The sequence below is a fragment of the Salvelinus namaycush genome, chromosome 11 (assembly GCF_016432855.1).
Source record: "Salvelinus namaycush isolate Seneca chromosome 11, SaNama_1.0, whole genome shotgun sequence".
Lineage (NCBI taxonomy): Eukaryota > Metazoa > Chordata > Actinopteri > Salmoniformes > Salmonidae > Salvelinus > Salvelinus namaycush.
The window spans coordinates 15,666,655-15,693,272 of NC_052317.1; the positions used below are offsets into that span (position 1 = coordinate 15,666,655).

A 26,618-nucleotide genomic window follows, 5' to 3' on the forward strand; every position below is an offset into this window, starting at 1 on the left:
CTGCAGGCCAACGTGGAGGTGGAGAACCTCAGGGTATCCCTACACAAGCGACAGAACCACCAGGTCATAGTGAGAATCACCGGGTCATGGTGAGTACAATATAGGTTGTTATCATAAAGTTTATTCACCATACAATGGGTTATAATAGTTTATTGGTTCTAATCACCTTCACATATGATTTAGGCCTTTCACATTCCAACTGACCACATTGATGTTAGGTAATGTATCTTAACCCAGGCGGCAGGTAGCCTAGCGGTTAAGAGCATTGGGCCGGTAACCGAAAAGTTGCTCGTTTGAATCCCAAGCCGACTAGGTGAAAGTCTGTGCCCTTGAGCAAGGCTCTTAATCCTAATTTCTCCTGTTAATCGCTCTGGATGAGAGCGTCTGCTAAATGACTAAAAAGTCAAGCTCAATTTTACTGCCGGAAATTCGCTCCCAGAACCTGGATTCCCCCGATTTCCACCCTGTGTTGTCACTGAATAACAGAATCACTTTTTAACCAAAGAGGAAGTGTTATGCAGTGATACCAAGTTCAATACAGAACATGCATTGTCTGTTCCTTTACCTTATGATTCTTAGATGGGTCTAGCTAGCTCCTAAGTAGTGAAAAACAGTCTGGTTTCCTCATAATAAAACTGCTTTGATTGATCAGCTATCTTTAATTAAATCATTAATCTTGTTACTGGGTGCTGACACCCTTTACAGTAACTATGTCTTAATCAATGTTGTCAACTCGATGTCTTTTTGACGCCATACACTTGGCCCCTCCCTTTCCTGTTTGCCCCTCCCCCTTTCCCTGCCCACTGCTCTGGGCCACCAGGACCCTTATAAAAGTCTGCACGCTTTCCCCTCCCTAGTCAGAATCAGAGTGAGACTCCAGTACTCCCCACTCTCTCTATACAGTGAGTGTAAAGAGTATTCTATCTTAGCCTCCATAAGGGAACACAGCTAGAAGAACACCCATGCTAGGAGGCACCTACATTGGGTTGCTGGCTACAGCAGCCCTCCTCTCTCTGCTACAGGACGGGACTTACGGAAGGTGAGTCTCACTGTCATACTGTTGGTCTATTGTTAAGCATCTAACATACTCTTAGTTACTCTCTCTCTATGGCTGTGTCTTACTCTTACAATTGTATGATTTACTGTCTTAATTTTTATCATGTCAACATTAGTATAAATAATACAAATGCTGAACTTTAGTTTGCAACTTGTTGTCGGATGCACCATGGCATAGAGATTACGATGTCGATATGTCGATGTGTAGGCTAACAATAAAGTGTTTTACTTTGATATCAATTTCTCTCCCACTGTTTTGATTTGATCCTAATGTCTTCTTTCAGTGTTGAGGGTGACAGATCATCAGTTACAATGAGAGATGCAGGTATGAAACAGTATCAAATACCAATAATGCTAAGCATTGTTTTCCTTTTTCTTTTCTCAAACAACACAATGATTGCTGAAGGAGAAGTGGGATTTGTCAGTAGAACTAGCAACCTATTCATCAGTCTGACTTATAGGCTACACCTTTGTCTGGTTTTTGTTAAGTCCAGTGTCATTCACACCCCCAATTGCTACATTAACTTTGGACAAAAACCCACCTTTATTAAAGACCTAAACACAGAATAGTTTTTTTTAAATGACGACTTTAATTGACTATTCTCTCTTGTTCTCTCTCTCGCTCTCTCTCAGGGACCTGCACTGTCCACAGCGACTTCCACTACAGCACCTTTGACTGGGCCAACTTCCGCTTCGTTGTCCCCTGTACCTACGTCCTGGCCCAGCTGTGCTCATCCTCTGAGATCCCCCTGTCCCACTTCAGTGTGGAGGTGAAGAATGAGCAGCGAGGGAACTCCTCTGTATCTCCTGTTCTGCAGGTCAATGTGGAGGTGGAGAACCTCAGGGTCTCCCTGCACAAGAGACAGAACCACCGGGTCATGGTGAGTACAATATAGGTTGTTATTATAAAGTTTATTCACCATACAATGGGTTATAATGGTTTATTGGTTCTAATCAATTTCACATATGATTTAGGCCTTTCACATTCCAACTGACCACATCGATGTTAGGTAAAGTATCTAGACCAGGAAAATGTGCTATTTGTAATTGAGTCATTGTAAATTCACTGCATAATAGTGCTGAACTTAGTTATTCACTGGGTCTAAAAGTTCATTTACTGTATCTGCCATGAACTGATAAACTGAAAAAGTATTTACTACAGTACAACAAAGTTCAGAGTTGGTTATGCAATGATGTACAAGAATATGAAACTATGGGACATAGGAGGGTTAGTATTTTGTCCCCTATTCCAAAGTATCGAACACATTGATCCAGTAAATATATTTACTACATGCTACGGTAAGAACGGCAAAGAAAGACCAGTCTTTCAAGTAAATCAATCTTTATCATGTTTTCAGGTCAACGGCATTTGGAAGAAACTCCCACTGAGCCTCAACGGTGGCACCATCAACATCCGAGGCAATGCGGCTTCCGTCGTCCTGGAGACTAACTTCAACCTTTTTGTATCCTATGATGACTCCTGTGCCGTCCATATCACCGTCCCTGCCTCGTATTCCGGTAAAGTCTGCGGCATGTGCGGGAACTTCAACCACCTGAGAGACGATGATTACCACACGGCTGACGGTTCTGAGGCTTCAACCGCTGCCACATTCGGCCAGAGCTGGCAGAGCCAGAAGGCCTGTCAGTCGACCGTTGTCCCCCATGAGTGTCCCCCTCTGGAGGAGGCAGAGTACGCTAGCGAGCCCTACTGTGGGTCTCTGGTCTCCAGGCACGGGCCCTTCGTAGAATGCCAGTCTGTCCTGGGAGCCGAGAGCTACTTCCGGAGCTGTGTGGCGGGGATGTGTGGAGCAGGTGGTGGCCTAGAGGTGCTGTGTGAGGCCCTGCAGTCCTATGCTGATATGTGCCTCAAGGCCGGGGGGCCCGTACCTGCCTGGAGGAACTCGACTATGTGTCGTAAGTTGTTTCATGGTTTCCTCTTTTGATTACTAACCTTCCTGCTGTAATTAATTATTGAAATTGGAAACAACTTGATGATGGTGATAGCCTTCTAGACATTTTATTAAATTCTCTGCCTTTTCTTTCCCTCCCCAGCCCTGGAGTGTGGAGCGAACAGCCATTACAACGCCTGTGCCGAGGGCTGCCCTGAGGCCTGCTCCATCATGGACACCCAAAGGGCGTGTGGAAGCTGTGAGGAAAGGTGTGAGTGCAACCCCGGCTTCAAGCTCAGTGGGGGGAGGTGTGTCTCTGCAGAGGACTGTGGCTGCTGGATGAATGGAGTGCACTATGAGGTAAGGAATAGATTTAGGTTGATAGCAAAATATCAACACAGACAGACATGAAGAAAAACACACACACATCTCTTTTCTTCACCCTTTTCCAGAAAGGAGCAACGTTCATGGACGGTGAGTGTGATCGTGTGTGCCAGTGTATGGGCGGGGACAGACTCCAGTGTTCTGCTTCCTCCTGCGCGGACGACGAGGTGTGCAAGGTCAAAGAGGGGGTCAAGGGTTGCTTCCTCTCCAGCCCAGCCATCTGCCGCGTCTACGGAGACCCCCACTACATCACCTTTGACGGCAAGGCATACACCTTCCAGGGGGGCTGCAGCTACACCCTGGCCAAGACGTGCGGCGAACACACACCCATCCAGTTCTCAGTGACGGGCCAGAACTGGAACCCGGGGAGCGAGAGCAGTGCTAAGCTGGCCGCAGTGGTTCTGGAGACCAAGGGTCTGCATTTGAAGATTGATAACTACAGCGCCACTGTAAGAACGAAAACTACGACATTTTGAAATAATCTTTCTTTACTTGTGCAGAGACTTTTTCCTATTTTGCAAGTTTTGCCTTTTGCCTTCAGAACCTTCACTAATCAGCTCTGGGTGTGCGGTAGATTCTACCTATTATTTACTTGTGACATTAACATGCATTGCTGACCCACTGGACCTTGCCCTCCTATTAACCCCCTCCCCACTTCCCTGTATTGCTTTGGTACAATAGTTCAAAGGAACTATGTAGAGAATTAGAGAATCTATTAGAGAATCTAACTATGTCTATCCCTTATATGTTTTTATTTGTATTTGCAACTGTTCAGTGTAGTTTAGTTTCTACAATTTGTCCAATGAGACAGAGGAGACATACTCTATTCCACACAAAAATTAAATTTAATTCTACTTTCATCTATTTTACTTGGCTCCACTCTACCTTACTCTGCCCTACCCTTCCCTACTCTCCACTGCAGGTGAACCATGTTTGGCAGAGTCTTCCTATTGCAGTAAACGGCCCGTACGGCGAGGTGAAGCTGTACAAGAAGAAGCAATACACTGTCATGGAGACGACCTTTGGCCTCCAGATGCTGCTGGACGATCATCACAGGCTCTTCCTGCAGCTGGACGAGCGCTACAAGGGTGAGATGTGCGGCCTCTGTGGTACCTACTCCAACGACCAGGGGGATGACTTCCTGACCCCAAACGGCACCAAACCCGAGACCAATGAGGTCACGTTCGCTAACAGCTGGAGAGTGAAGAGTCCGGAGGACGATCGGTGAGTGGGTTGGATGTTTTGAACCATAACGGTAACATACTGTACAGTACATTATGTTACTGTTATGTTTGTAGTGGATGAGTGTATCCAGCCGTCAACTGAAAAATGCAGAACTGTCATTGTATCATCAACACTAATCTTTGAATATATCAATACATCCAATACATAACACCATTGATCTCCTCTCCGTTCTCCTCTTCTCTAGCTGTGTTGCTTCCCCACCTGCCCCCCAACCATGTGACACCCATTTGGACAACCAGGGCCACCAGGAGTGTTCCAAGCTGCTGCGTGACACTTTCAAGCCCTGCCACCCATTTGTCCACCCCACGTCCTACATAGTTAGCTGTATGTCTGACCACTGTGCCTCCGGCGGGGACATGCATGTGACATGCTACTCTCTGAAGTCCTACGTGACCGCCTGTCAGGTGGCCAGTGTTACCTTGCCCCCCTGGTTTAATGACACCGCCTGTGGTGAGTGTGGTATGGTATGATTGTTTTCGTAAATGCATGCTGCTGCTGCTGAACACCGTACTATGATTGTATGGTGGTTGGCTCACCCCATCCATCATCAAACACTTTGGTTTTTGCTGTAGTCTTCAACTTGGATCCTTCATTCCTTCCTCCATTCTTCTTTTCCTTCCACTCTTGCATCCCTTATTCCTGCCCTCTTTTTCCTCCCCTCCTCCTTCCTTCTCTTACTTTCCCCTTCCTACCATCCACCTGAGGCTTGTCCAATGTGTTCCTGTGGAAAAATCCTGCTGTCTGTCTTATAATTGCAGATAGCCTACCTGGCCCTCCCACAAAACCACCAGTTACTACACCTGACAATACATGTAAGAACGTTGACCACATGATTTTCCAATGGCAGCATTTCCATTCCTTTGATACCAGCTGGTTCATTTGGTGACTCAGTTTTCTATGGCATCCTACAGTTTGTCCTCTAGACTGCAACTTTGACAACAGCGAGTGTGGGTGGGAGCAAATTGTTCAGGACAGTTTTGATTGGAGAAGACAGAGAGGCCCAACCCCGTCTGACCTCACAGGGCCAACCCAGGACCATACCACAGGAGGTGAGAGGTTACATGGTTGTGCCCCCCAAAAAATCTGAAATTACCAAATGTGCATCATCCACTGTTTCTGAGATTTCAATGAATGAGACAATACATGGTTGTAGCCTATCGACTTGTACAGACAGTGATATATAAATACCTATCTACATAGTGGACACCATAGACATCATAGAGGCTAGCCATTTCAGAGCTAATATGCTGGGAGCGTGATGTTAAAGAGTGTCTGTGTATGTTTGTTGATCAGGTGGCTCCTACATGTACATTGAGGGCAATGGTGTGTGCTACGGAGACTCTGCCCGTATGATAAGCCCTAAGTGCCAAAAAGGGGCGACAAAATACTGCCTGCGCTTCTGGTACCACATGTACGGACAGGCTAAGGCCATGATTCTCAATGTGTACCAGCTTGACGAGCGCAACAAACACAGGAAACTGTGGTCCAAAGCCAATAACCAGGGCTCCACATGGTATCTTGCACAAGTGGATATCAATGTCGATGGGTCATTCCAGGTAGGAGAAGGTATCAGAGGTTTTTAGAGGGTTAAATAGTGTGAAATGATTGTGGTATTACACATTTTCACCCAACACAAAATGGCTCTGTTTCAGATCATCATCGAGGGAATCCGAGGATCTGACGATCAGTCTGACGTGGCATTTGACGACGTCTCCATCCATTATGGATCATGTTCAGGTGAACTTTGTAACTATCATAGGGACGCATGCTACTGTACATCTAAACACTGGATGTCAGATGAGGAAACATTTACCCTTTATGACCAATGTCATTCCCCTGCTTCCTCTGGCAGGTTCCTCAACAGGTGTTGTTGGTGGACCTTCAGTTCCTCCCCCAGTTGAAGAAGGATCATTTGTCCCACACCCAGGTATATTACATCTATAGACTCATTTTCTTATGGAAATAAAAAATCTCTAAGGTACTTCAGAATAACGTGTTAAAATGTTGGACTCATATTGACTTTTACAAATGTTTCCCATGTTCCCTGCTCAGTCTGCAACTTCGATTGCACTTTTGAGGAGGACCTCTGCAGTTTTACCCAGCTGATGACGGATTCTTTTGATTGGACAAGGCACAGTGGCTCCACCCCCACTGCGATGACTGGGCCATCAGCTGACCACACTAAAGGAGGTAGGTGTTCTTAGGACTTTTACCCCAAACTGAACAACAAAATATGGTAATTGTTGTCATTGTTGGACATCGTAATGCCTTGTCTGAATGGTTGCAAAAACTCTAATGCTCAAACAACAAACCAGAAAGTCAAAATTGGATTGAAGGATTTACCCTGTACTATTCTTTCTGCACCATTAACTTCAATGGCTGTATTGCAAGACCTACATCCTTACATAAACAATCTAACCTGTCCCATTGCTGTATGAACTCCAGAAAGAACCCCTAATAAAACCTACTGCTATCTAAAGGAATTGAATCTGTGACCCTATCTCTAATCTTATCTAATCTATTCTTGCCTATAAGATGTCGGTCACTACTTGTACATCGAAGCCAACAATGTGTCTAACGGAGACACGGCTCGCCTCCTCAGCTCTGAGTGTTCTGACCCCGGTCTTCAGTGTCTGCAGTTCTGGTACCACATGTCCGGTTCAGCGAAAACCATGGGCCTGCATGTCTACATACTCCAGGACCGCAGCGCCGACATGGTATGGTGGAAGAGGAACAACCAGGGAGACTGCTGGCAACTAGCCCAGGTGGATCTCAGGACCACTGGACCTTTCCAGGTGAGTGAGTTATGTGACATTGGTCTTGGTTTAGCCTCTGACCTTCCCTCTGGAGGTTGGAACAATTAAAGGTCCAATGCAGCCATTTTTATATCAATATTAAATCATTTCTGGGTAACAATGAAGTACCTTACTGTAACAGATTTCCATTCATATTGGAAAAATAGCTTTTTAGGAAAAAAATATGCCTCAAGCTAGAATTTTGCTAGGACTGACTGGGAGTGGTCTGAGTGGAGAGGGGAAAACTGAAAACTCGCTGTTATTGGCAGAGATGTTTGGAACTCTCTTTGTTATTGGTCCCACGTCATCAGAGCATGACGCATGATGAACGCAGAACGAGTGAGAGCTCGGTTTGTTGTTTTGAAAGTTTCCGAAAGAGTGTTTCCTTAAAAAAGAAAAGCCGTCCTGTTTAATTTGGATCACTTGCTGGGACCGGTACTATCTGTCCCAGGATATTGCCAAACCCTAAATTCTGAAGAGCAGATGGTTGGTGAAGCAGCTGGCATAGATGTTGCTGTGTATGTTCAGAGCCATATTCCTGTAAAGCTTATGAGGATCTCATGGCAAATGTTGTTGAAGTGTCGTGGTTGCAGGTTCACGTGTCTCATCTAAAGCCTCTTCTTCCGGGGTGCTGCTAAATGCCACAAAGTGCTAACAGTCAGAATTTGGGTAATATCTGTGCAATACTTGATAGTGTGTGTGTGATGTTAATAGAGAGGTCTGTTTTCTGGGTGACCTGAACATTGACTGGTTAGCAACTACCTGTCCTCTCAAGAGTAAGCTTTTAACTGTGACTAATGTCTGTAATATGACCCAGGTTATCACTCAACCAATTAGAGTGCATACCAGTAGTGTTGGATCTGTGACATCCACTGGTATTGATCATATCTTCACTAATACTGCAGAGCTTTGCTCTAAATGTCACGCCCTGAATAAATAAATATCAGTTCCCATTGGCTGTAGTGAACATAACATTGTGGCAATAACAAGAATAGCCTAAGTGCCAAAGGTTGGTCCTGAAGTAATTCATAAGAGATCACACAAAATGTTTTCTCAGGACTCTTTTGTTGAAGATGTACAAAATGTATGTTCGTCTGATGTGTGTGAGGAAGTGAATGCAGAAGCAGCACTGGAAGTATTTGTAAAATAATGAATGCCAATTGTTGACAAGCATGCACCTGTTAAGAAATGTACTGTGAAAACTGGTAAGAGCACCCTGGATTGATGATGAATTGAAAAAGGGTATGCTACAAAGAAATTATGCAAAAGCGGTGGTCAATTTGGTCAACTTAGTGTGGGAGAAGTGGAAAAACTATTATTATCCATCAATAATGATAAGCCACCAGGAATAGACAACCTTGATGGGAAACTATTGAGTATGGTAGCAGACTGAATTGCCACACCTATTTGCTATATCTTCCTCTACCTAAAAATAGTAAAGCACCCATTACTTGCTTTAACAGCCGCCCAACCAGTTTGCTGCCTGTTCTAGTAAACTGATGGAAAGAATTGTGTGTGACAAAATACATTGGTTAAAATAAATGGATAATAAATGGATAATAAGATGATAGTTGGAACTGTATTGTTAGATTTGAGTGCACCCTTTAATCTTATTGATCATAAATTCCTATTGAAAAAACGAACTTGCAATGGTTTTACATCACATGCCATCACGTGGTTGGAGAGTTATTTATCCAATAGAAACCAGAGAGTGTTCTTCAATGAAATCTTCTCTAACATCAGATAGGTACAGTGTGGTGTCCCTCAGGGCAGTTGCCCTGGGCCGTTAACCTTCTCTATTTTTACAAATGATTTGCCACTGGTCATACACAATGCTAAAATGACTATGTATGTGGATGATTCCACACTCTATATGTCAGCACCCAAAGCCAGTGAGTACACTGAAATTCTAAATAAGGAGTTACAGTCAGTATCATAATGGGCGATTAATAATAAACTGGTCTTAAACTAAAGGCATTGTATTTGGTCCAAAACATTCTTTATTACCTAAACCTCAACTGGAGTTGTGCATAAATGGTGTGACCATTGAGCAAGTTGAAGAAGATAAACTCTTAGGTATAACATTGGATGGTCAATTATCATGTTCAAGTCATATTGAAAAAGTTGTTGTGAAGATGGGGAGGGCTGTCTGTTATAAAAATATGTTCTGTGTTTTATACACAAAAACATCAAGAACATGCATGCGTCTATCCTGGTTGAGTGTTGATGAGAGATTAACTGCTTCTCTTCCAGTTTTTATGAGAAATAGTATTGTGATGAAAATTCAAGGGTGTCTGCACAATCAAATAACTCAGCTCAGACACCCATGCATACCCCACAAGACATGCCAACAGGGGTCTCTTCACAGTCCCATAGTCCAAAACAAATTCACAGCAATGCACAGAGACTTCCGGCGCCGACAGAGATGGCCGCCTCGGTTCACGTTCCTAGGAAACTATGCAGTATTTAGTTTTTTACGTGGTATTTCTTACATTGGTACCCCAGGTAATCTTAGGTTTTATTAAATACAGTCGGGAGGAACTATTGGATATAAGAGCAACGTCAACTCACCAACATTACGACCAGGAATATGACTTTCCCGAAGCGGATCCTCTGTTTTGTCCACCACCCAGGACAATGGATCGGATCCCAGCCGGCGAACCAAAACAATGACGCCGTAAAAGGGGCAGGCGAAGCGGTCTTCTGGTCAGGCTCCGGAGACGGGCACATCGCGCACCGCTCCCGAGCATACTACTGGCCAATGTCCAGTCTCTTGACAACAAGGTAGATGAAATCCGAGCAAGGGTAGCATTCCAGAGAAAAAAAGAGACTGTAACGTTCTTTGCTTCACGGAAACATGGCTCACTCGAGACACGCTATCGGAGTCGGTACAGCCAGCTGGTTTCTTCACGCATCGCACCGACAGAAACAAGCATCTTTCTGGTAAGAAGAAGGGCGGGGGGGTATGCCTAATGATTAACGAGACGTGGTGTGATCATAACAACATACAGGAACTCAAGTCCTTCTGTTCACCTGACTTAGAATTCCTCACAATCAAATGTCGACCGGATTATCTACCAAGAGAATTATCTTTGATTATAATCACAGCTGCATATATTCCCCCCCAAGCAGACACATCGATGGCCCTGAACGAACTGCATTTGACTCTATGTAAAATGGAAACCACAGATCCCGAGGCTGCATTCATTGTAGCTGGGGATTTTAACAAGGCTAATCTGAAAACAAGACTCCCTAAATTCTATCAGCATATCGATTGTGCAACCAGGGCTGGTAAAACCCTGGATCATTGTTATTCTAACTTCCGCGACGCATATAAGGCCCTCCCCCGCCCTCCTTTCGGAAAAGCTGACCACGACTCCATTTTGTTGCTTCCAGCCTATTGACAGAAGCTCAGGTCTGTTCAACGCTGGTCCGATCAATCTGATTCCACGCTTCAAGATTGCTTCGATCACGTGGACTGGGATATGTTCCGCATTGCATCAAACAACAACATTGACGAATACGCTGATTCGGTGAGCGAGTTTATTAGCAAGTGCATCGGCGATGTCGTACCCACAGCAACTATTAAAACATTCCCAAACCAAAAACCGTGGATTGATGGCAGCATTCGCGCGAAACTGAAAGCACGAACCACTGCTTTTAATCAGGGCAAGGTGACCGGAAACATGACCGAATACAAACAGTGTAGCTATTCCCTCCGCAAGGCAATCAAACAAGCTAAGCGTCAGTATAGAGACAAAGTAGAGTCGCAATTCAACGGCTCAGACACGAGAGGTATGTGGCAGGGTCTACAGTCAATCACGGATTACAAAAAGAAAACCAGCCCCGTCGCGGACCAGGATGTCTTGCTCCCAGACAGACTAAACAACTTCTTTGCTCGCTTTGAGGACAATACAGTGCAACTGACACGGCCCGCTACCAAAACCTGCGGACTGTCCTTCACTGCAGCCGACGTGAGTAAAACATTTAAACGTGTTAACCCTCGCAAGGCTGCAGGCCCAGACGGCATCCCCAGCCGCGTCCTCAGAGCATGCGGAGACCAGCTGGCTGGTGTGTTTACGGACATATTCAATCAATCCTTATCCCAGTCTGCTGTTCCCACATGCTTCAAGAGGGCCACCATTGTTCCTGTTCCCAAGAAAGCTAAGGTACCTGAGCTAAACGACTACCGCCCCGTAGCACTCACTTCCGTCATCATGAAGTGCGTTGAGAGACTAGTCAAGGACCATATCACCTCCACCCTACCTGACACCCTAGACCCACTCCAATTTGCTTACCGCCCCAATAGGTCCACAGACGACGCAATCGCAACCACACTGCACAATGCCCTAACTCATCTGGACAAGAGGGATACCTATGTGAGAATGCTGTTCATCGACTACAGCTCAGCATTTAACACCATGGTACCCTCCAAACCCTCCAAACCCTGGGTCTCGACCCCGCCCTGTGCAACTGGGTACTGGACTTCCTGACGGGCTGCCCCCAGGTGGTGAGGGTAGGTAACAACATCTCCACCCCGCTGATCCTCAACACTGGGGCCCCACAAGGGTGCATTCTGAGCCCTCTCCTGTACTCCCTGTTCACCCACGACTGCGTGGCCATGCACACCTCCAGCTCAATCATCAAGTTTGCAGACGACACTACAGTGGTAGGCTTGATTACCAATAACGAAGAGACGCCCTACAGGGAGGAGGTGAGGGCCCTTGGAGTGTGGTGTCAGGAAAATAACCTCACACTCAACGTCAACAAAACAAAGGAGATGATCGTGGACTTCAGGAAACGGCAGAGGGAGCACCCCCCTATCCACATCGACGGGACAGTAGTGGAGACGGTAGTAAGTTTTAAGTTCCTCGGCGTACACATCACGGACCATCTGAAATGGTCCACCCACACAGACAGCGTGGTGAAGAAGGCGCAGCAGCGCCTCTTCAACCTCAGGAGGCTGAAGAAATTCGACTATACATACCCTACATTGCTCATCTCATATGTATATGCTGTACTCGATACCATCTACTGCATCTTGCCTATGCCGTTCTGTACCATCACTCATTCATATATTTTTATGTACATATTCTTTCATTCCTTTACACTTGAGTGTATAAGGTAGTTGTTGTGAAATTGTTAGGTTAGATTACTCATTGGTTATTACTGCATTGTCGGAACTAGAAGCTCAAGCATTTCGCTACACTCGCATTAACATCTGCAAACCATGTGTATGTGACAAATACAATTTGATTTGATTTGATTTATTATACAGAGCCATGATCACATGGAACTCCCTTCCATCTCCAATAATGCAAGCAATCAGCAAAATGACCTTCAAGAAATGGATAAAACAACATTTCATGGCACAATAGGGACTGTGAAATGACACACTATCACACTCTAACACAATCAATTTACACACATTATTCTTTAGCAGTATTGTTTGTATATTGTTGTATTTTATATTAGTGTGACTGTTCTTGTGTACAGTGTTTTGTTACTTGTCGTGTTTATGTTTTTTGGTGGACCCCAGGAAGAATAGCTGCTGCTTCGGCAAAAGCTAATGGGGATCCGAATAAACCAAATAATATTATCCAATTTACCGCATGGTGATGTCAGTGTGGAAAGCCGAAACTCCTGCCCATGCAAACCTGTTGATTAGAAGGTCCTGTAGATTGTATTTTCAACCAGCAACTATCAGGAAAAAACACTGATCAAATTCTTTCACACTTTTACAGTATTCATTCCATCATCTGTTGTGCAATATGTTACAAAATACAGGCAAGACACAATGTTGACTTCACTGGTCCTTTAAGCAACAAGGTGAAAAGGGTAGACTGGAATGAGAGGTGTGGATATTCCTCACCGCACCATTATCCCTGTGTTGTAATCTTAAAATGTCAGACGAGTTTGGACTCGGACATGTGTACCATTATTCATCCAGAAAGGTCCCTTTGACAAAACGTGCTTACGGTACCTTTTTGCTCTATATCCTCTGTTATAAATGTTTCTCCCTGGCTATTACTTTGATCTCAGATCATCTTCGAGGGCCGAAGAGGCACCACTGATCAATCTGATGTGGCTATAGATGATGTTTCTCTGCATCGTGGACACTGTGAAGGTAAGGGTCACTCCCTTCACAGTCCATGTTGGTGAACAACACAACCACATTTGGGGTAATTGTTATAATGTTGATTTTCTTTTAACTCCTAGATCTGATTAAGCCAACAACACCAACCGAGAAACCTGTTCCAGCAGACAAGTCTACCATTGTACCAACACCAGCTCCAATTACCATGAGACCAGTAACACTAAGACCAACAACTGCTGCACCAGCTCCAACCAACTCAACCATGACATCTAAACCCTCAACTACTGCTAGGCCACAACCACCAACAACTATGAGACCAGAAACACCAGCACCACCCACAACTGAAATACCAAGACCGACAACTGAAAGACCACAACCCCCAAGACCGACAACTGCAAGCCCACAACCCCCAAGACCGACAACTGAAAGACCACAACCCCCAAGACCGACAACTGAAAGACCACAACCCCCAAGACCGACAACTGAAAGACCACAACCCCCAAGACCGACAACTGAAAGACCACAACCCCCAAGACCGACAACTGAAAGACCACAACCCCCAAGACCGACAACTGAAAGACCACAACCCCCAAGACCAACAACTGAAAGACCACAACCCCCAAGACCGACAACTGAAAGACCACAACCCCCAAGACCAACAACTGAAAGACCACAACCCCCAAGACCAACAACTGAAAGACCACAACCGCCCACCACAGCAAGACCAAGTAAGTCTTTACGTGCCCTTGATAACACAAAGTTACAATATTCATTCATTACAGACCCCTCTAACACAAGTGTTATACAATCGGTATTTTACAAATGGAAAGACACTAAGTACAAAGAAAATGTAATCTGTACTTATTCTTGCAGGCAGTGTGCTACATATTCTATACACTCAACCTTATATTTGAAGAGTTTTATTCCAAAACCTTATATATCCATTTTCAGAAATATTTGTAAATTAGCTTTTATTGTTAAAAAAAAATGATGAAAGAGATTGTTGTGTTTTTGAACTATCTAACCATGGCATGGCATGTATTTGTTTCAAATCTATCATTTGGTTTCATTTCAGAGAGACAAATAATCATGCTTTTTTGCTAAATGCTATACATATCCGCCTCACTCTCAGAGAATAAGTAGTACTGCTAGGTTTTACACAATGAAATGTAACAAATGACTACATTTTTTAAAATGAAATGTACAAATGATACATTTGTGACATCGATATTTCATGTTTTTAAAAACATATTTAAAACAGTAATATGAGATCTGTATGTAAAACATTTACATTTTAGTAATATAGCAGATGCTCTTACCCAGAGTGAATTACAGTAAATAGTCAATCTTAAGATAGCTAGGTGAGAACCACGTCAGTCAAAAATACAGGATACGAACATTCCATTCCAGCTAAGCAAATGGATATATAGCACTTTGCCCCAATTTTTTGTGTACATTTTCATACACATCTAAAACCTATGAATGAAAAATCTGAGAACAATAATATTTTACAGACATGAATTTACCCATAATAAGCAATCATTTCTGGTGAAGAATTGGTGAATATTGCGTTATTGGAAATAAACTCTTAATTTGCTCTTTTCTCTGTAGCACCATCGTGCCCAAAGAACAGCCACTTCACCCCCTGCATCTCTGACTGCCAGCCCACCTGTAAGCACCTCCACGGCCCACCCGACTGCCACTCTGATGAGCACTGCGTACATGGCTGTGTGTGTGACGACGGCTTTGTGCTCAATCAGAGGGTGTGTGTACCCACCCAGCAGTGTGGCTGTGTGGACAGCAATGGCAACAGCCATCACGTAAGTAACCTAGCACACAATGAGAACTGCTTGAGAAGTATGTTTGGTGTATACCCAGTGCCCATAGTTACATGTGTGAAATCTGCAGTGTAATGACTTTAAAGATGGACTTTCATTTCAGTTTAAAGAGAGCTGGTACACTGAGCACTGCCATCGGAAGTGTGAATGTGTTGAAGATGATGGTGTGGGGGAGATTGACTGCGATAATGAATATGAGTGTGATGGGGATGCCATCTGTCTTCAGAATGAAGCCGGACTGTATTTCTGCAAGTCAACAGGTAGGCCACACTTCTCAGAAACTTGACTCTCTTAAGAACTGTCTGCCATACACTCAACAGACATTCAATTGCATGCAATGCCAGTCCCTTACAGACCTCTGTCAAGGCCTAACGTTCTCCTGTGTTCTAAAACAATGTTCAAGACCAAATCCACAACAGTTCAGTCTCATCGACCTTCACTGTTTTATATCATAATTCCTATCTATGTGTTTTCTCACCATGTCCTCATGCACATGTTGTTTCTATGGTATTAATCTTGTTTCTATTTTTGCGTTCAAGGCTTCAGTGAGTGCTCTATCAATGGAGACTCAGAGTACAGAACCTTTAACAACATGAAGCATGACTTTGAGGGCACAAACTCTTATGTTCTGGTCCAGACCACAGACCTGTCCAAGAACCAGCCAGACATCTACATCGAGGCCATCAATGAGATCGTCAACCAGGATGGTGATGACAGTCATGGTGACAGTAGCCAAGGTGACAGTAGCCAAGGTGAGAGTAGTAATGTTGACAGCAGTGATGAGGATGACAAGCATAAAGACAGCGTGAGAAGGGAGAACAGTGAAGACAAGCATGATCGCAGCGATGAGGACAGTGATGAAGATAAAACAGAGAACAACAACCGTCTGCGACTCAGAGGGCTGAAGATCAGAGTCTACAACCACATAGTGGAGTTCAGGAAGAACAGGAAACTTGTTGTAAGTATTTAGGACTTATACATTGTTTAATATGACAATTATAAGTCAATTCATAACTTCTACTTACAGTTGAAGTCGGAAGTGTACATACACCTTAGCTTTAACTTCCTGACTGATGTCTTGAGATGTTGCTTCAATATATCCACATCATTTTTCTTCCTCATGATGCCATCTATTTTGTGACGCGCACCAGTCCCTCCTGCAGCAAAGGACCCCCACAACATGATGCTGCCACCCCTGTGCTTCACGGTTGGGATGGTGTTCTCCCCCTTTTTCCTCCAAACATAATGATGGTCATTATGGCCAAACAGTTCTATTTTTGTTTCATCAGACCAGAGGACATTTCTCCAAAAAGTACGATCTTTGTCCCCATGTGCAGTTGCAAACCGTAGTCTGGCTTTTTTATGGCGGTTTTGGAGATGTGGCTTCTTCCTTGCTGAGCGGCCTTTCAGGCTATGTCGATATAGGACTCGTTTTACTGTGGATATAGATACTTTTGTACCTGTTTTCTCCAGCATCCTCACAAGGTCCTTCGCTGTTGTTCTGAGATTGATTTGCACTTTTCGCACAAAAGTACGTTCATCTCTAGGAGACAGAACGCGTCTCCTTCCTGAGCGGTATGACGGCTGCGTGGTCCCGTGGTATTTATACTTCGTACTATTGTTTGTACAGATGAACGTGGTACCTACAAGCATTTGGAAATGGCTCCCAAGGATGAACCAGAGTTGTGGAGGTCAGCAATTTTTTTTCAGAGGTCTTGGCTGATTTCTTTTGATTTTCCCATGATGTCAAGCAAAGAGGCACTGAGTTTGAAGGTAGGCCTTGACATACATCCACAGGTACACCTCCAATTGACTCAAATGATGTCAATTAGTCTATCAGAAGCTTCTAAAGCCATGACATAATTTTCTGAAATTTTCCAAGCTGTTTAAAGGCACAGTCAACTTATGTATGTAAACTTCTGACCCACTGGAATTGTGATACAGTGAAATAATCTGTCTGTAAACAATTGTTGGAAATATTACTTGTGTCATGCACAAAGTAGTTGTCCTGACCGACTTACCAAAACTATACGTAGTTTGTTAACAAGAAATTTGTGGAGTGGTTGAAAAACTAGTTTTAATGACTCCAACCTAAGTGTATGTAAACTTCTGACTTCAACTGTATCTTTACGCATTATTTATCATGTGCTTTCTGATTTGTTACCCCATGTCTTATTGTAACCTGTAGCCAAAGGTTTGCCACTTTGCTGGCAGAACTGAACACGTCTCTGAAACATTATCTCATTCTCTACAGGATGGAATTACCTAGTTTCCTTTTTGGGACCCTTATTCTTCAGTTTATGTGTGTGTGTATGTCTGTGTGTCTCACCCTGACCCTCATAGCCACTGGCTAGGTGCGATAAGATAAATGGTTCATGACAGGGTTGTAGTACACTCTAAACTTCAGAGGAATGCAGAACTAGCCATATATGATTTTTTCACTTCTTCCCTATTACTCTCCTCACCGTAAAACACACTCACTAGGCTTACTGACATAAATACGTTGGTTGCCTTTAAAGGTTGACTTTGAGCAAAAATGCAAAAATAGCTGCTCAATGCACCATCATACTAGGTCATTTAATGGTAAAAAAAAAAAGAAAAGAAGATGAATAAGATATTTGGCTTCAGAAGTGCCATTTCTTACCGATATTCACAGCTTTTGTCCAAAAACAATTTGTGTGAATTACATGAACATATACTGGAAGAGTTACTGCCCAGCAAACCAACATTGGTTCTGTAACGGTTCCCAGAACATTCATTAGGTCGCTGACAATGTTCTCATAACACAAAAACAGTCCAATCGTAGTGATCATTATACATTGTTTGTATAAAACATTCACCTGATATTGCAAGAACATTCCTAGAACATAAAAACGGACTTATTTTATTCTTATAACATTAACGGAATGTCCTGTGCAACCTAACTTAAACATTGTATGAATGTCATCACAACTGAGCATATTTTGTGTTTTGGGAACCTATCGCTTGTAATGTATGTAATGTACCCACAGTGTTTCCACAACCTAATTACATGTTCTGGGAACCTTTAAAGAACTCAAAGGCTGTTTTGTTGACATTCTTGAAACATCAAACTAATGTTTTGTGCACCCTGATACAAACATGATCTGAATGTCAGCATAACTGGAGGACAGGTTTTGCATTTTTGGAACATATCTCTTGTCATATATCCACAATGTTACCACAACCTAATGAAACATTCTGTAAACCTTGAAAGAACAGATTAAATGTGTTCTGGGAACGTTCTTGTAACATCAGGTTAATGTTTTTTGCACTCTAAAAGAAGCATTGTAGAATCATCTGCACAACTGGACAGTTTTGTGTTTTGGGAACATATCTTTTGTGATGTTTCCACCAGACTGTTCCCACAACCTAATGAAACATTCTGGGAACCATTCAAGAACATACAAAATGTGTTCTGGGAATGGTCTTGTAACATCAGGTGAATGTTTTAACATCCTAAAAGAAACATTGTAGAATCATCCGTATAACTGGACAGTTTTTGTGTTTTGGGAACATATCTTTTGTGGTGTCCCCACAATGTTCCCACCAGACTGTTCCCCCAACCTAATGAAACATTCTGGGAACATTTAAAGAACAGATTTAATGTGTTATAGGAACGTTTTTGCAATGTCAACCAAATGTTTTAAACAAACATGCAAATGTTCAGGGAATAGTCTGTGGTGGTTGTTACAGATGTTGTGTACAACATTTTAGTGAATGTTAGGAGAACATTCCAAGGAAATTTAATCTAAAACATTTTTGATAAGTAAATTGATTTTATCAAAAAAATTATCTGTATGTTTTGGGGATTTTATCATCCTAATGTTAGATAAAACCCTAACTATAACTTAATGAGAATCGTAGCTAATGTTCTGTGAATGTTCCCAGCTAGCTAGCCTCTGCATAGTCCCCAACAACCGGATGCTCCAGTTTGCAGGGGAAATGGAGAGAGCCTGTGACGTGACTTCTGCTTTTGGACGTTAACAAGACGACACTCCATCTTAACTCCTCCACATTTACCAGATTGGTTGAACAGTGTAGAACAGAACCTCCCCCCAACAGTTGTTTTCTTCTTGTCAAAACCAGTATGTATGGGATCTAGTTTCAGGCAATTCTTTTACATCTGCTACGTTAGGTTACTCGCTAACTAAAGTAGCTAGCTTAGCTAACAGACTAGCTACGTCGGTCGCGGTCTGCTTGAACAGAATGACATATCAATGAACCACTAAAGGAACACCCCATTTCTGTTTGAGAAATCATAGCAATATTCCTACAGTGAAATAATTGTTCTCCCAAAAAATATGTGTGTGTTTAGTAGACTGCTAGCACATTTTGACTTGTTGCCATTGGGTCAGTAACAGTCTTTCAACAGATCAATAATTAACTATGAGCCCAATTATTTGTTTCCTCATTGGTTGCTGCCCTCTGTTGTTGACAGATAAGCAAAATTACATTGAACATATGATATCTTGCCCCTTCTTTCCTTCCTTCTTTCCCTCCCTCCTTCCTTCCCTTCTTCCTTCCTTCCTTCCTTTCTGTCTCTCTCTCTCTCTCTCTCTCTCTCTCTCTCTCTCTCTCTCTCTCTCTCTCTCTCTCTCTCCGTCTCTCCCTCTCTCTAGCTGGACGGTAGGAGCACACATGCCCCTGTCTCCCCAGCAAGGGGTCTGAGGATTCTGGAGAGCTCCTCTCGTATCTACCTGAAGACAGACTTTGGCCTCTCCGTGGAGTTTGATGGACACAGCAGAGCAGGTAACACCACTGTTACATCACAGCCAAAGGAGGGTTTAAATGATTGGTATCTCAATAGTCTCTCTGATAACAGAACAGTAAGATAGCTGTACAGACAGTGTTTACTGCCCAATATGTCTCTTATCTGTGGACAGATAATATTATCATAATAGTATAATTAACATTTACACCTTTTATCATATCTTGCAGAAATATGGTAACAAGGGAACATACTGTATCAATCCAAACACATATGTGTATGATGTGCCATAAAATGTAATGTGTATGATGTGCTATAGATGTGTGATGTATGCTTTTTGATATACAGTAAACTGCTTTATGATATACAGTAAACTGTTTTATGATATACAGTAAACTGCTTTATGATATACAGTAAACTGCTTTATGATATACAGTAAACTGCTTTATGATATAAAGTAAACTGTTTTATGATATACAGTAAACTACTTTATGATATACAGTAAACTGCTTTATGATATACAGTAAACTGCTTTATGATATACAGTAAACTGTTACAGAACATAGACGTACTGACAGAATGAACTCACTTCCATGTCTTTATTTTGCATAGTAATCATCCTGGCCCACACCTACAAGAGGAGATTGGGAGGCCTGTGTGGCAACTTTGACGGCAAGAAGAATAATTACATGATGAAGCCGAACGGTAAACAAAATAATTTGGAGAGAGCTGAAGAGTGGCGGAGGACAGACTGAGCATAACATGGAGGTACGGAGTCACAGAGACAGTACTAGCTACCACTACCACATTAATGTCTGCAATATCGTGTATATAGTGTTCAGTATGACATCCATATTAGGAACTCCCTCAGTTGTCACTTCTCATTTCACTTTTGTCAAATCTCAACTTTTAACCATCTTTTAACCAAGAAGATACAGTATATTTGACTTTTATTTAACTAGGCAAGTCAGTTAAGAACAAATTCTTATTTACAATGACAGCCTAGGAACAGTGGGTTAACTGCCTTCTTCAGGGGCAAAACAACATATTTTTACCTTGTCCACTCGGGGATTCAATCTAACAACCTTTCGGTTACTGGCCCAACACTCTAACCATTAGGCTACCTGCCGCCCCGGGGGAATATTTTTTATTGTAAGGAAATGTTATATCTTTAAAAAGCACCAACACCAAAACTGACTCATTCTTCTTTTATGTTTTCAGAGGATCACCTTCCCTTCGTAACTTTGCCTATGGCCAGCGACCTGACCTCAATGCATCAAGACCATTGAATGTGTATTTTTTTTCTTCTCATAGACAGACACATTCTTTCCTACAATGGACACAGTGCATTTGAAAGCACTTGGGTTTTAAAAAAAGGGGTTTTGTGGACTATGGATCAATAAAGTATTCTACTTCTTCCATATGACTGTTGGTTTAAATCCTGTTGTTTCTGCAGCTTATGACCCACCTGTGTGCCTTAGTCATAGGTTATTTACACAGTTTACCTAGTGTAAGAATCAATGTACACACATGACACTTCCCACTTGAAAAAATACTACAGTTTACTATAGAATACTACAGTTCAGACCCCAGTCCTACCTACCTGGTTATGGAAAATGTGCTCTTTTAGTATTTCTACAATAGGTGGAGAAAGTGGAGAAAGCCTCCACTTCTATGTCAAAGATAATAAAACAAAAACACTATAGTAAATAGTACAGTAATGTCAGCAAAAACACTACAGTAAATAATACTGTATACTACAATCCGCAAAAACACTACATGAATTACTATAGTATATACTACAGTTTTATTTTACTACAGTATTTATACTATAGTTAACTGTGAATACTGCAGTATATTACAGTAAACACTACAGTGAATACTACAGTAAAGTCTGCAAAAACACTACAGTGAATACTATAGTATTAATACCATAGTATAATAAAAAAAAACATTAATGAAGGTTATACTTGTATATTACTGCTAACGTGTAATATTTATTCGAAGGCCCACATTCCCTTAGCTTTAGACTGATGTCCAATACCTCAGTGACTGTAATGTACAATATTACTGTATGATAATAGAAAACTATGCAAATCAATGATGCAAGTGTTTAAGCTTACGTTTTTCCCACTAAATGTATGTTTTATTTCTTGAATTATTGATCTATGCTTGATATTCATTTTATGAGATCTTATGAATAATAAATTATTATTCACACTGCACAGATTCTATATGTGTTGAAAACAATAGGGCAAGGGCAAGTTTAATAAGGGGTAAAAAAAAAAATGCTTAGGGGGCATCATTTTAAAACTCAAGTGATTTGACCTAGACCCCTGGTTATATTGTATTATTTATCGTCTCAATCAGTCTGGTCATATGTGTCTCCATTGGTCTAGTCCAGTGGCAGTCAATGTCATTTAAGATGAGGGAGTACGATTCTCTTTTTTTTCATGAGCATGGCATTATTTCTATCACAGCATATTGGATGACTGTCATTCATATTCCATTCATTCAGTTCAATGTAACAGGGATAGGTTTAAGGCTACTAAATGATGTTTTAATTTTCCCTATACCCATAATGAGATTGCTACATCCTAGCTTATGAATGAAAGTTTACAACGTAGGTGCACACGTCAAGAGAAAATGTTTGTGGCAGACAGTGACACATGGACAGACAGTGACACATTCAGTACTACCTTGCACACACTTGCCTGCATCTAGCTGATCTAGGGTGTAATCATTAGTACAAGTTGCAAACGAGAGTTTCTATTGGACAAATCCAGGTATGTTTATCCCGGTTTTGTTCAGTTTGCTTCAGCGGAATAACTACACCCCTGATCATGCACAGTTCACTTTCATAGCAGCCACATTGTATCAATCAAATGTATTTATAAAAACCTTTTTACATCAGCCGATGTCACAAAGTTCTATACAGAAACCCAGCCTAAAACCCCAAACAGCAAGCAATGCAGATGTAGAAGCACGGTGGCTAGGAAAAACTCCCTAGAAAGGCAGGAACCTAGGAAGAAACATAGAGAAAAACCAGGCTCTGAGGGGTGGCCAGTCCTCTTCAGGCTGTGCCGGGTGGAGATTATAACAGTACATGGCTGTTACGTTCCCCAGTTTCTGTGTTGTATTTGAGTGTGTGTGTTTCAGGAGATGGCTTCCTGGAAGCCTCCCCAACCAGCTGATTGGTCGACTCCAGGCTAATTGATGATTGGAGCTGACCCCGCTCCCTCGTCAAGAAGCAGCTGACTCTAATCACCATTGCCACCTGAAGATATAAAAGCCAGTGTTCTGTTCAGAGGAGAGAGAGGTTAGAGGAAGATCATGAGAAAGATTAGAGAGAGAGAGATTTTTTCTGGAGAATTAGATTATGATATAGTATTGGTTGTTTAACAGAAAGTGTGGTATGTAATGTGTTGGTTGTTGTTGGTAGCAGCTTTGATATGTTCTGTGTTTGTTGCTTTGTCAAAGTTTCTTTAGTGGCCTGAGTTAGTTTACTCAGTTTTGTTGTAAAGTGTTTGTGAAATTGTTAATAATTATTCTGTTTCATTTGTTCCCAGGGGGGAAGGGGAAGGCACTTAGGGAGTGCTTAGGCAAGAGGCCCGAGGGCATACATATACCCGTAGTATATTCAATGTCTAGGCACACTAGGTAAGACCTGGGCGGACCACCCCCTGTATTTTGGTTAGGGCACCAGGTGGTGCTAAGTTAGGTAAGTTAAGTGGGTAGGCAGGTTAGATAGGAGAGGGGGAGCTTTGATATTTACTTTCTTTCCTTTGGTTCCGTCCAGCCCCTTTTCCCCATATTACCGTGTAGGAAATAAATCCTAGTAACGGTAAATTCTGACTTTTGTCATCCTTATTCGCACCTACAGTCCATACCTCTTTCACTTCACGGGGAGTTGAGTTGTAGCAGGGTGTTGCGTTCCCTCTTCTCAGAGGCGTGCGTAACAATGGCCAAGATGTTCAAACGTTCATAGATGACCATCAAGATTAAATAATAATAATTGTATTCCTTCTCGCATTTATGCGCTCTCCTCCTCTCACCTTTTCCCTTTGCTTGTGGACTTCAATGCACAACACCTCAGCTACCACAGCGTACATTGTTGTCACCATATTAGCTAAAGTAACATCATAGTCAACATAGCTAATACAACTAATGTGTTAGTAAACCCGCAACAATCATACAGTAACTTTAGAGTGTACAGTCAGTAAGCCGTTGCCCCGGTGGCAATAAATTAGTAAAACCAAAAGCTTACCTTGACTTCGAAGAATTCCAGTGTTGTGTTGGATAGTCATAGCCAGCTAGCTAACATAGCATCCCTCTGTTTAAGCAGGGTGTTTAAGTAGGCTAAGCTAGCTAGCTGCATTTGCTAGCTAAGTAAGTGAAACTGAAAGTTTCTCTCTCTCTCTCTCTCTCTCTCTCTCTCTCTCTCTCTCTCTCTTGCTTCTTCATTTTGGAATAAATTAATTTGTATAAAACTCTTCAACTAATGTCTTTCTCTTTGAGTCAACTACTCACCACAATTATGCACTGCAGTGCTAGCTGGCCGTAGCTGATGCTTTCAGTACTAGATTCATTCTCTGATCCTTTGATTGGGTGGACAACATGTCAGTTCATGCTGCAAGAGCTCTGATAGGTTGGAGGATATTCTCCAGAAGTTGTCATAATGACTGTGTAAGTCTATGGAAGGGGGTGAGAACCATGATTCTCTTAGGTTTTGTATTGAAGTCAATGTACCCAGAGGAGGACGGAAGCTAACTGTCCTCTGGTTACACCATGGTGCTACCCTACAGAGCGCTGTTGAGGCTACTGTAGACCTTAATTGAAAAACAGTGTGTTTTAATCAATTATTTAGTGGCATGTGAATATATTTACTATGGTTTTATCTAAAAAATTATAACTTTTTAAATGTTTTACTATTTTTATTTTTATGAAATTCACTGAGCAGGATGGTCCTCCCCTTCATCCTCTGAGGAGCCTCCACTAGTCTAGTCAATGGACATACACACCATTCCTTACATGTCTAACATGAACCAATAATGAAAAGAATGTTGTTGTTAGTAAATCATTAGACGCCACTTTGACTTTTAGGGAAACGTGTACAACCAGTGATGTCTATAAAGCCTGGATGACTGACGGGGCACTGTATTGAAGCCATTGCGATGCCATCTTGGTACTCCTCCTCCATTGTAAAAAAGATTTTGTAAGCTATAGAAATGTATTTATTTATGTCTACATTAGTTTTTGACATGTTTATTATATTACAGACACCAAAAAATATATATACATGTATATATATATATACAAACATTTTCTTTCAAGTATTTTTTTAGTACTAATGTTACTGTCTCCACTACAATAACAAAATAATTAAATATATGTCATTTTATCCTTTAACTTCTAGTTCCTCCCAAACCCGGATCCGGGAGCACCCCCACCAGTAAAAAAGCTGACTAGCATAGCCTAGCATAGCGTCACAAGTAAATACTAGCATCTAAATATCATTAAATCACAAGTCCAAGACACCAGATGAAAGATACACTTCTTGTGAATCTAGCCACCATTTCTGATTTTTAAAATGTTTTACAGAGAAGACACAATATGTAAATCTATTAGCTAACCACGTTAGCAAAAGACACCATTTTTCTTACTCCACTATTTTTTCACTCCACCAGTAGCTATCACCAATTCGACCAAATAAAGATATAAATAGCCACTAACCAAGAAAAAACTTCATCAGATGACAGTCTGATAACATATTTATTGTATAGCATATGTTTTGTTAGAAAAATGTGCATATTTCAGGTATAAATCATAGTTTACAATTGCAGCCCCCATCACAACTCTCACTAAAATGACTAGAATAACTACAGAGACCATCGTGTATTAGCTAATTACTCATCATAAAACATTTCTTAAAAATACACAGCGTACAGCAATTGAAAGACACAGATCTTGTGAATCAAGACAATATTTCAGATTTTCTAAGTGTTTTACAGCGAAAACACAATATATCGTTATATTAGCTTACCACAATAGCAAACCAGACAACAGCATTGATTCCAGCCAAACACAGTGATAACGTATTCACCACCAAAATAAATTAATTTTTCACTAACCTTCTCAGAATTCTTCAGATGACAGTCCTGTAACATCATATTACACAATCCATATAGGTTTTGTTCGAAAATGTGAATATTTAGCAGCACGAATCGTGGTTATACAATGTGATCAGTGGCAACAGGTCATGCATTCTGGCCGGCGCCATCTTGGAAAGGCACCTAATCTAATCAATAAATAATCGTAAACTTGACTAAAAAATACAGGTTGGACATCAAATGAAAGATGCATTAGTTATTAATGCAACCGCTGAGTTAGATTTTTAAAATTAACGTTACTAGACATACAGTGTGCGTTACAGCCAGACTAGTGCCGCAATAACGGCGGACAAATCCGTTTACATTTTTCCACATAAATACGGAATAACATCATAAATAGCTCTTACTTTTGGACGAGCTTCCATCAGAATCTTGGGCAAGTGGTCCGTTGTCCAAAAGAATCGTTGCTTGGTTG

General features: G+C 41.9%; 1 protein-coding gene across 1 annotated transcript; it reads left to right on the forward strand.

Annotated features, from left to right (window-relative positions):
• The first annotated feature begins 962 nt into the window (after positions 1-962).
• On the forward strand, positions 963-20,788 carry LOC120056307 (IgGFc-binding protein-like). Its single transcript, XM_039004547.1, has 23 exons — positions 963-1,039; positions 1,341-1,381; positions 1,690-1,937; positions 2,415-2,970; positions 3,109-3,305; positions 3,398-3,778; positions 4,252-4,553; positions 4,759-5,024; positions 5,333-5,386; positions 5,486-5,623; positions 5,868-6,130; positions 6,227-6,311; positions 6,427-6,501; positions 6,627-6,764; positions 7,110-7,369; positions 13,412-13,496; positions 13,589-13,814; positions 14,106-14,194; positions 15,078-15,286; positions 15,408-15,564; positions 15,844-16,262; positions 19,945-20,074; positions 20,646-20,788. The coding sequence occupies exons 1-23, from the start codon at positions 963-965 to the stop codon at positions 20,786-20,788; spliced, it is 4,539 nt and encodes a 1,512-aa protein (XP_038860475.1).
• Positions 20,789-26,618: the final 5,830 nt, after the last annotated feature.

Excerpts from the sequence above, each read along its gene's own strand:
- LOC120056307 (XM_039004547.1), top strand. The coding sequence starts at position 963 with ATGCTAGGAGGCACCTACATTGGGTTGCTGGCTACAGCAGCCCTCCTC. Across the intron at positions 4,554-4,758 it reads AAGAGTCCGGAGGACGATCG|CTGTGTTGCTTCCCCACCTG; the intron begins GTGAGTGGGTTG and ends CCTCTTCTCTAG. Across the intron at positions 7,370-13,411 it reads GGACCACTGGACCTTTCCAG|ATCATCTTCGAGGGCCGAAG; the intron begins GTGAGTGAGTTA and ends CTTTGATCTCAG.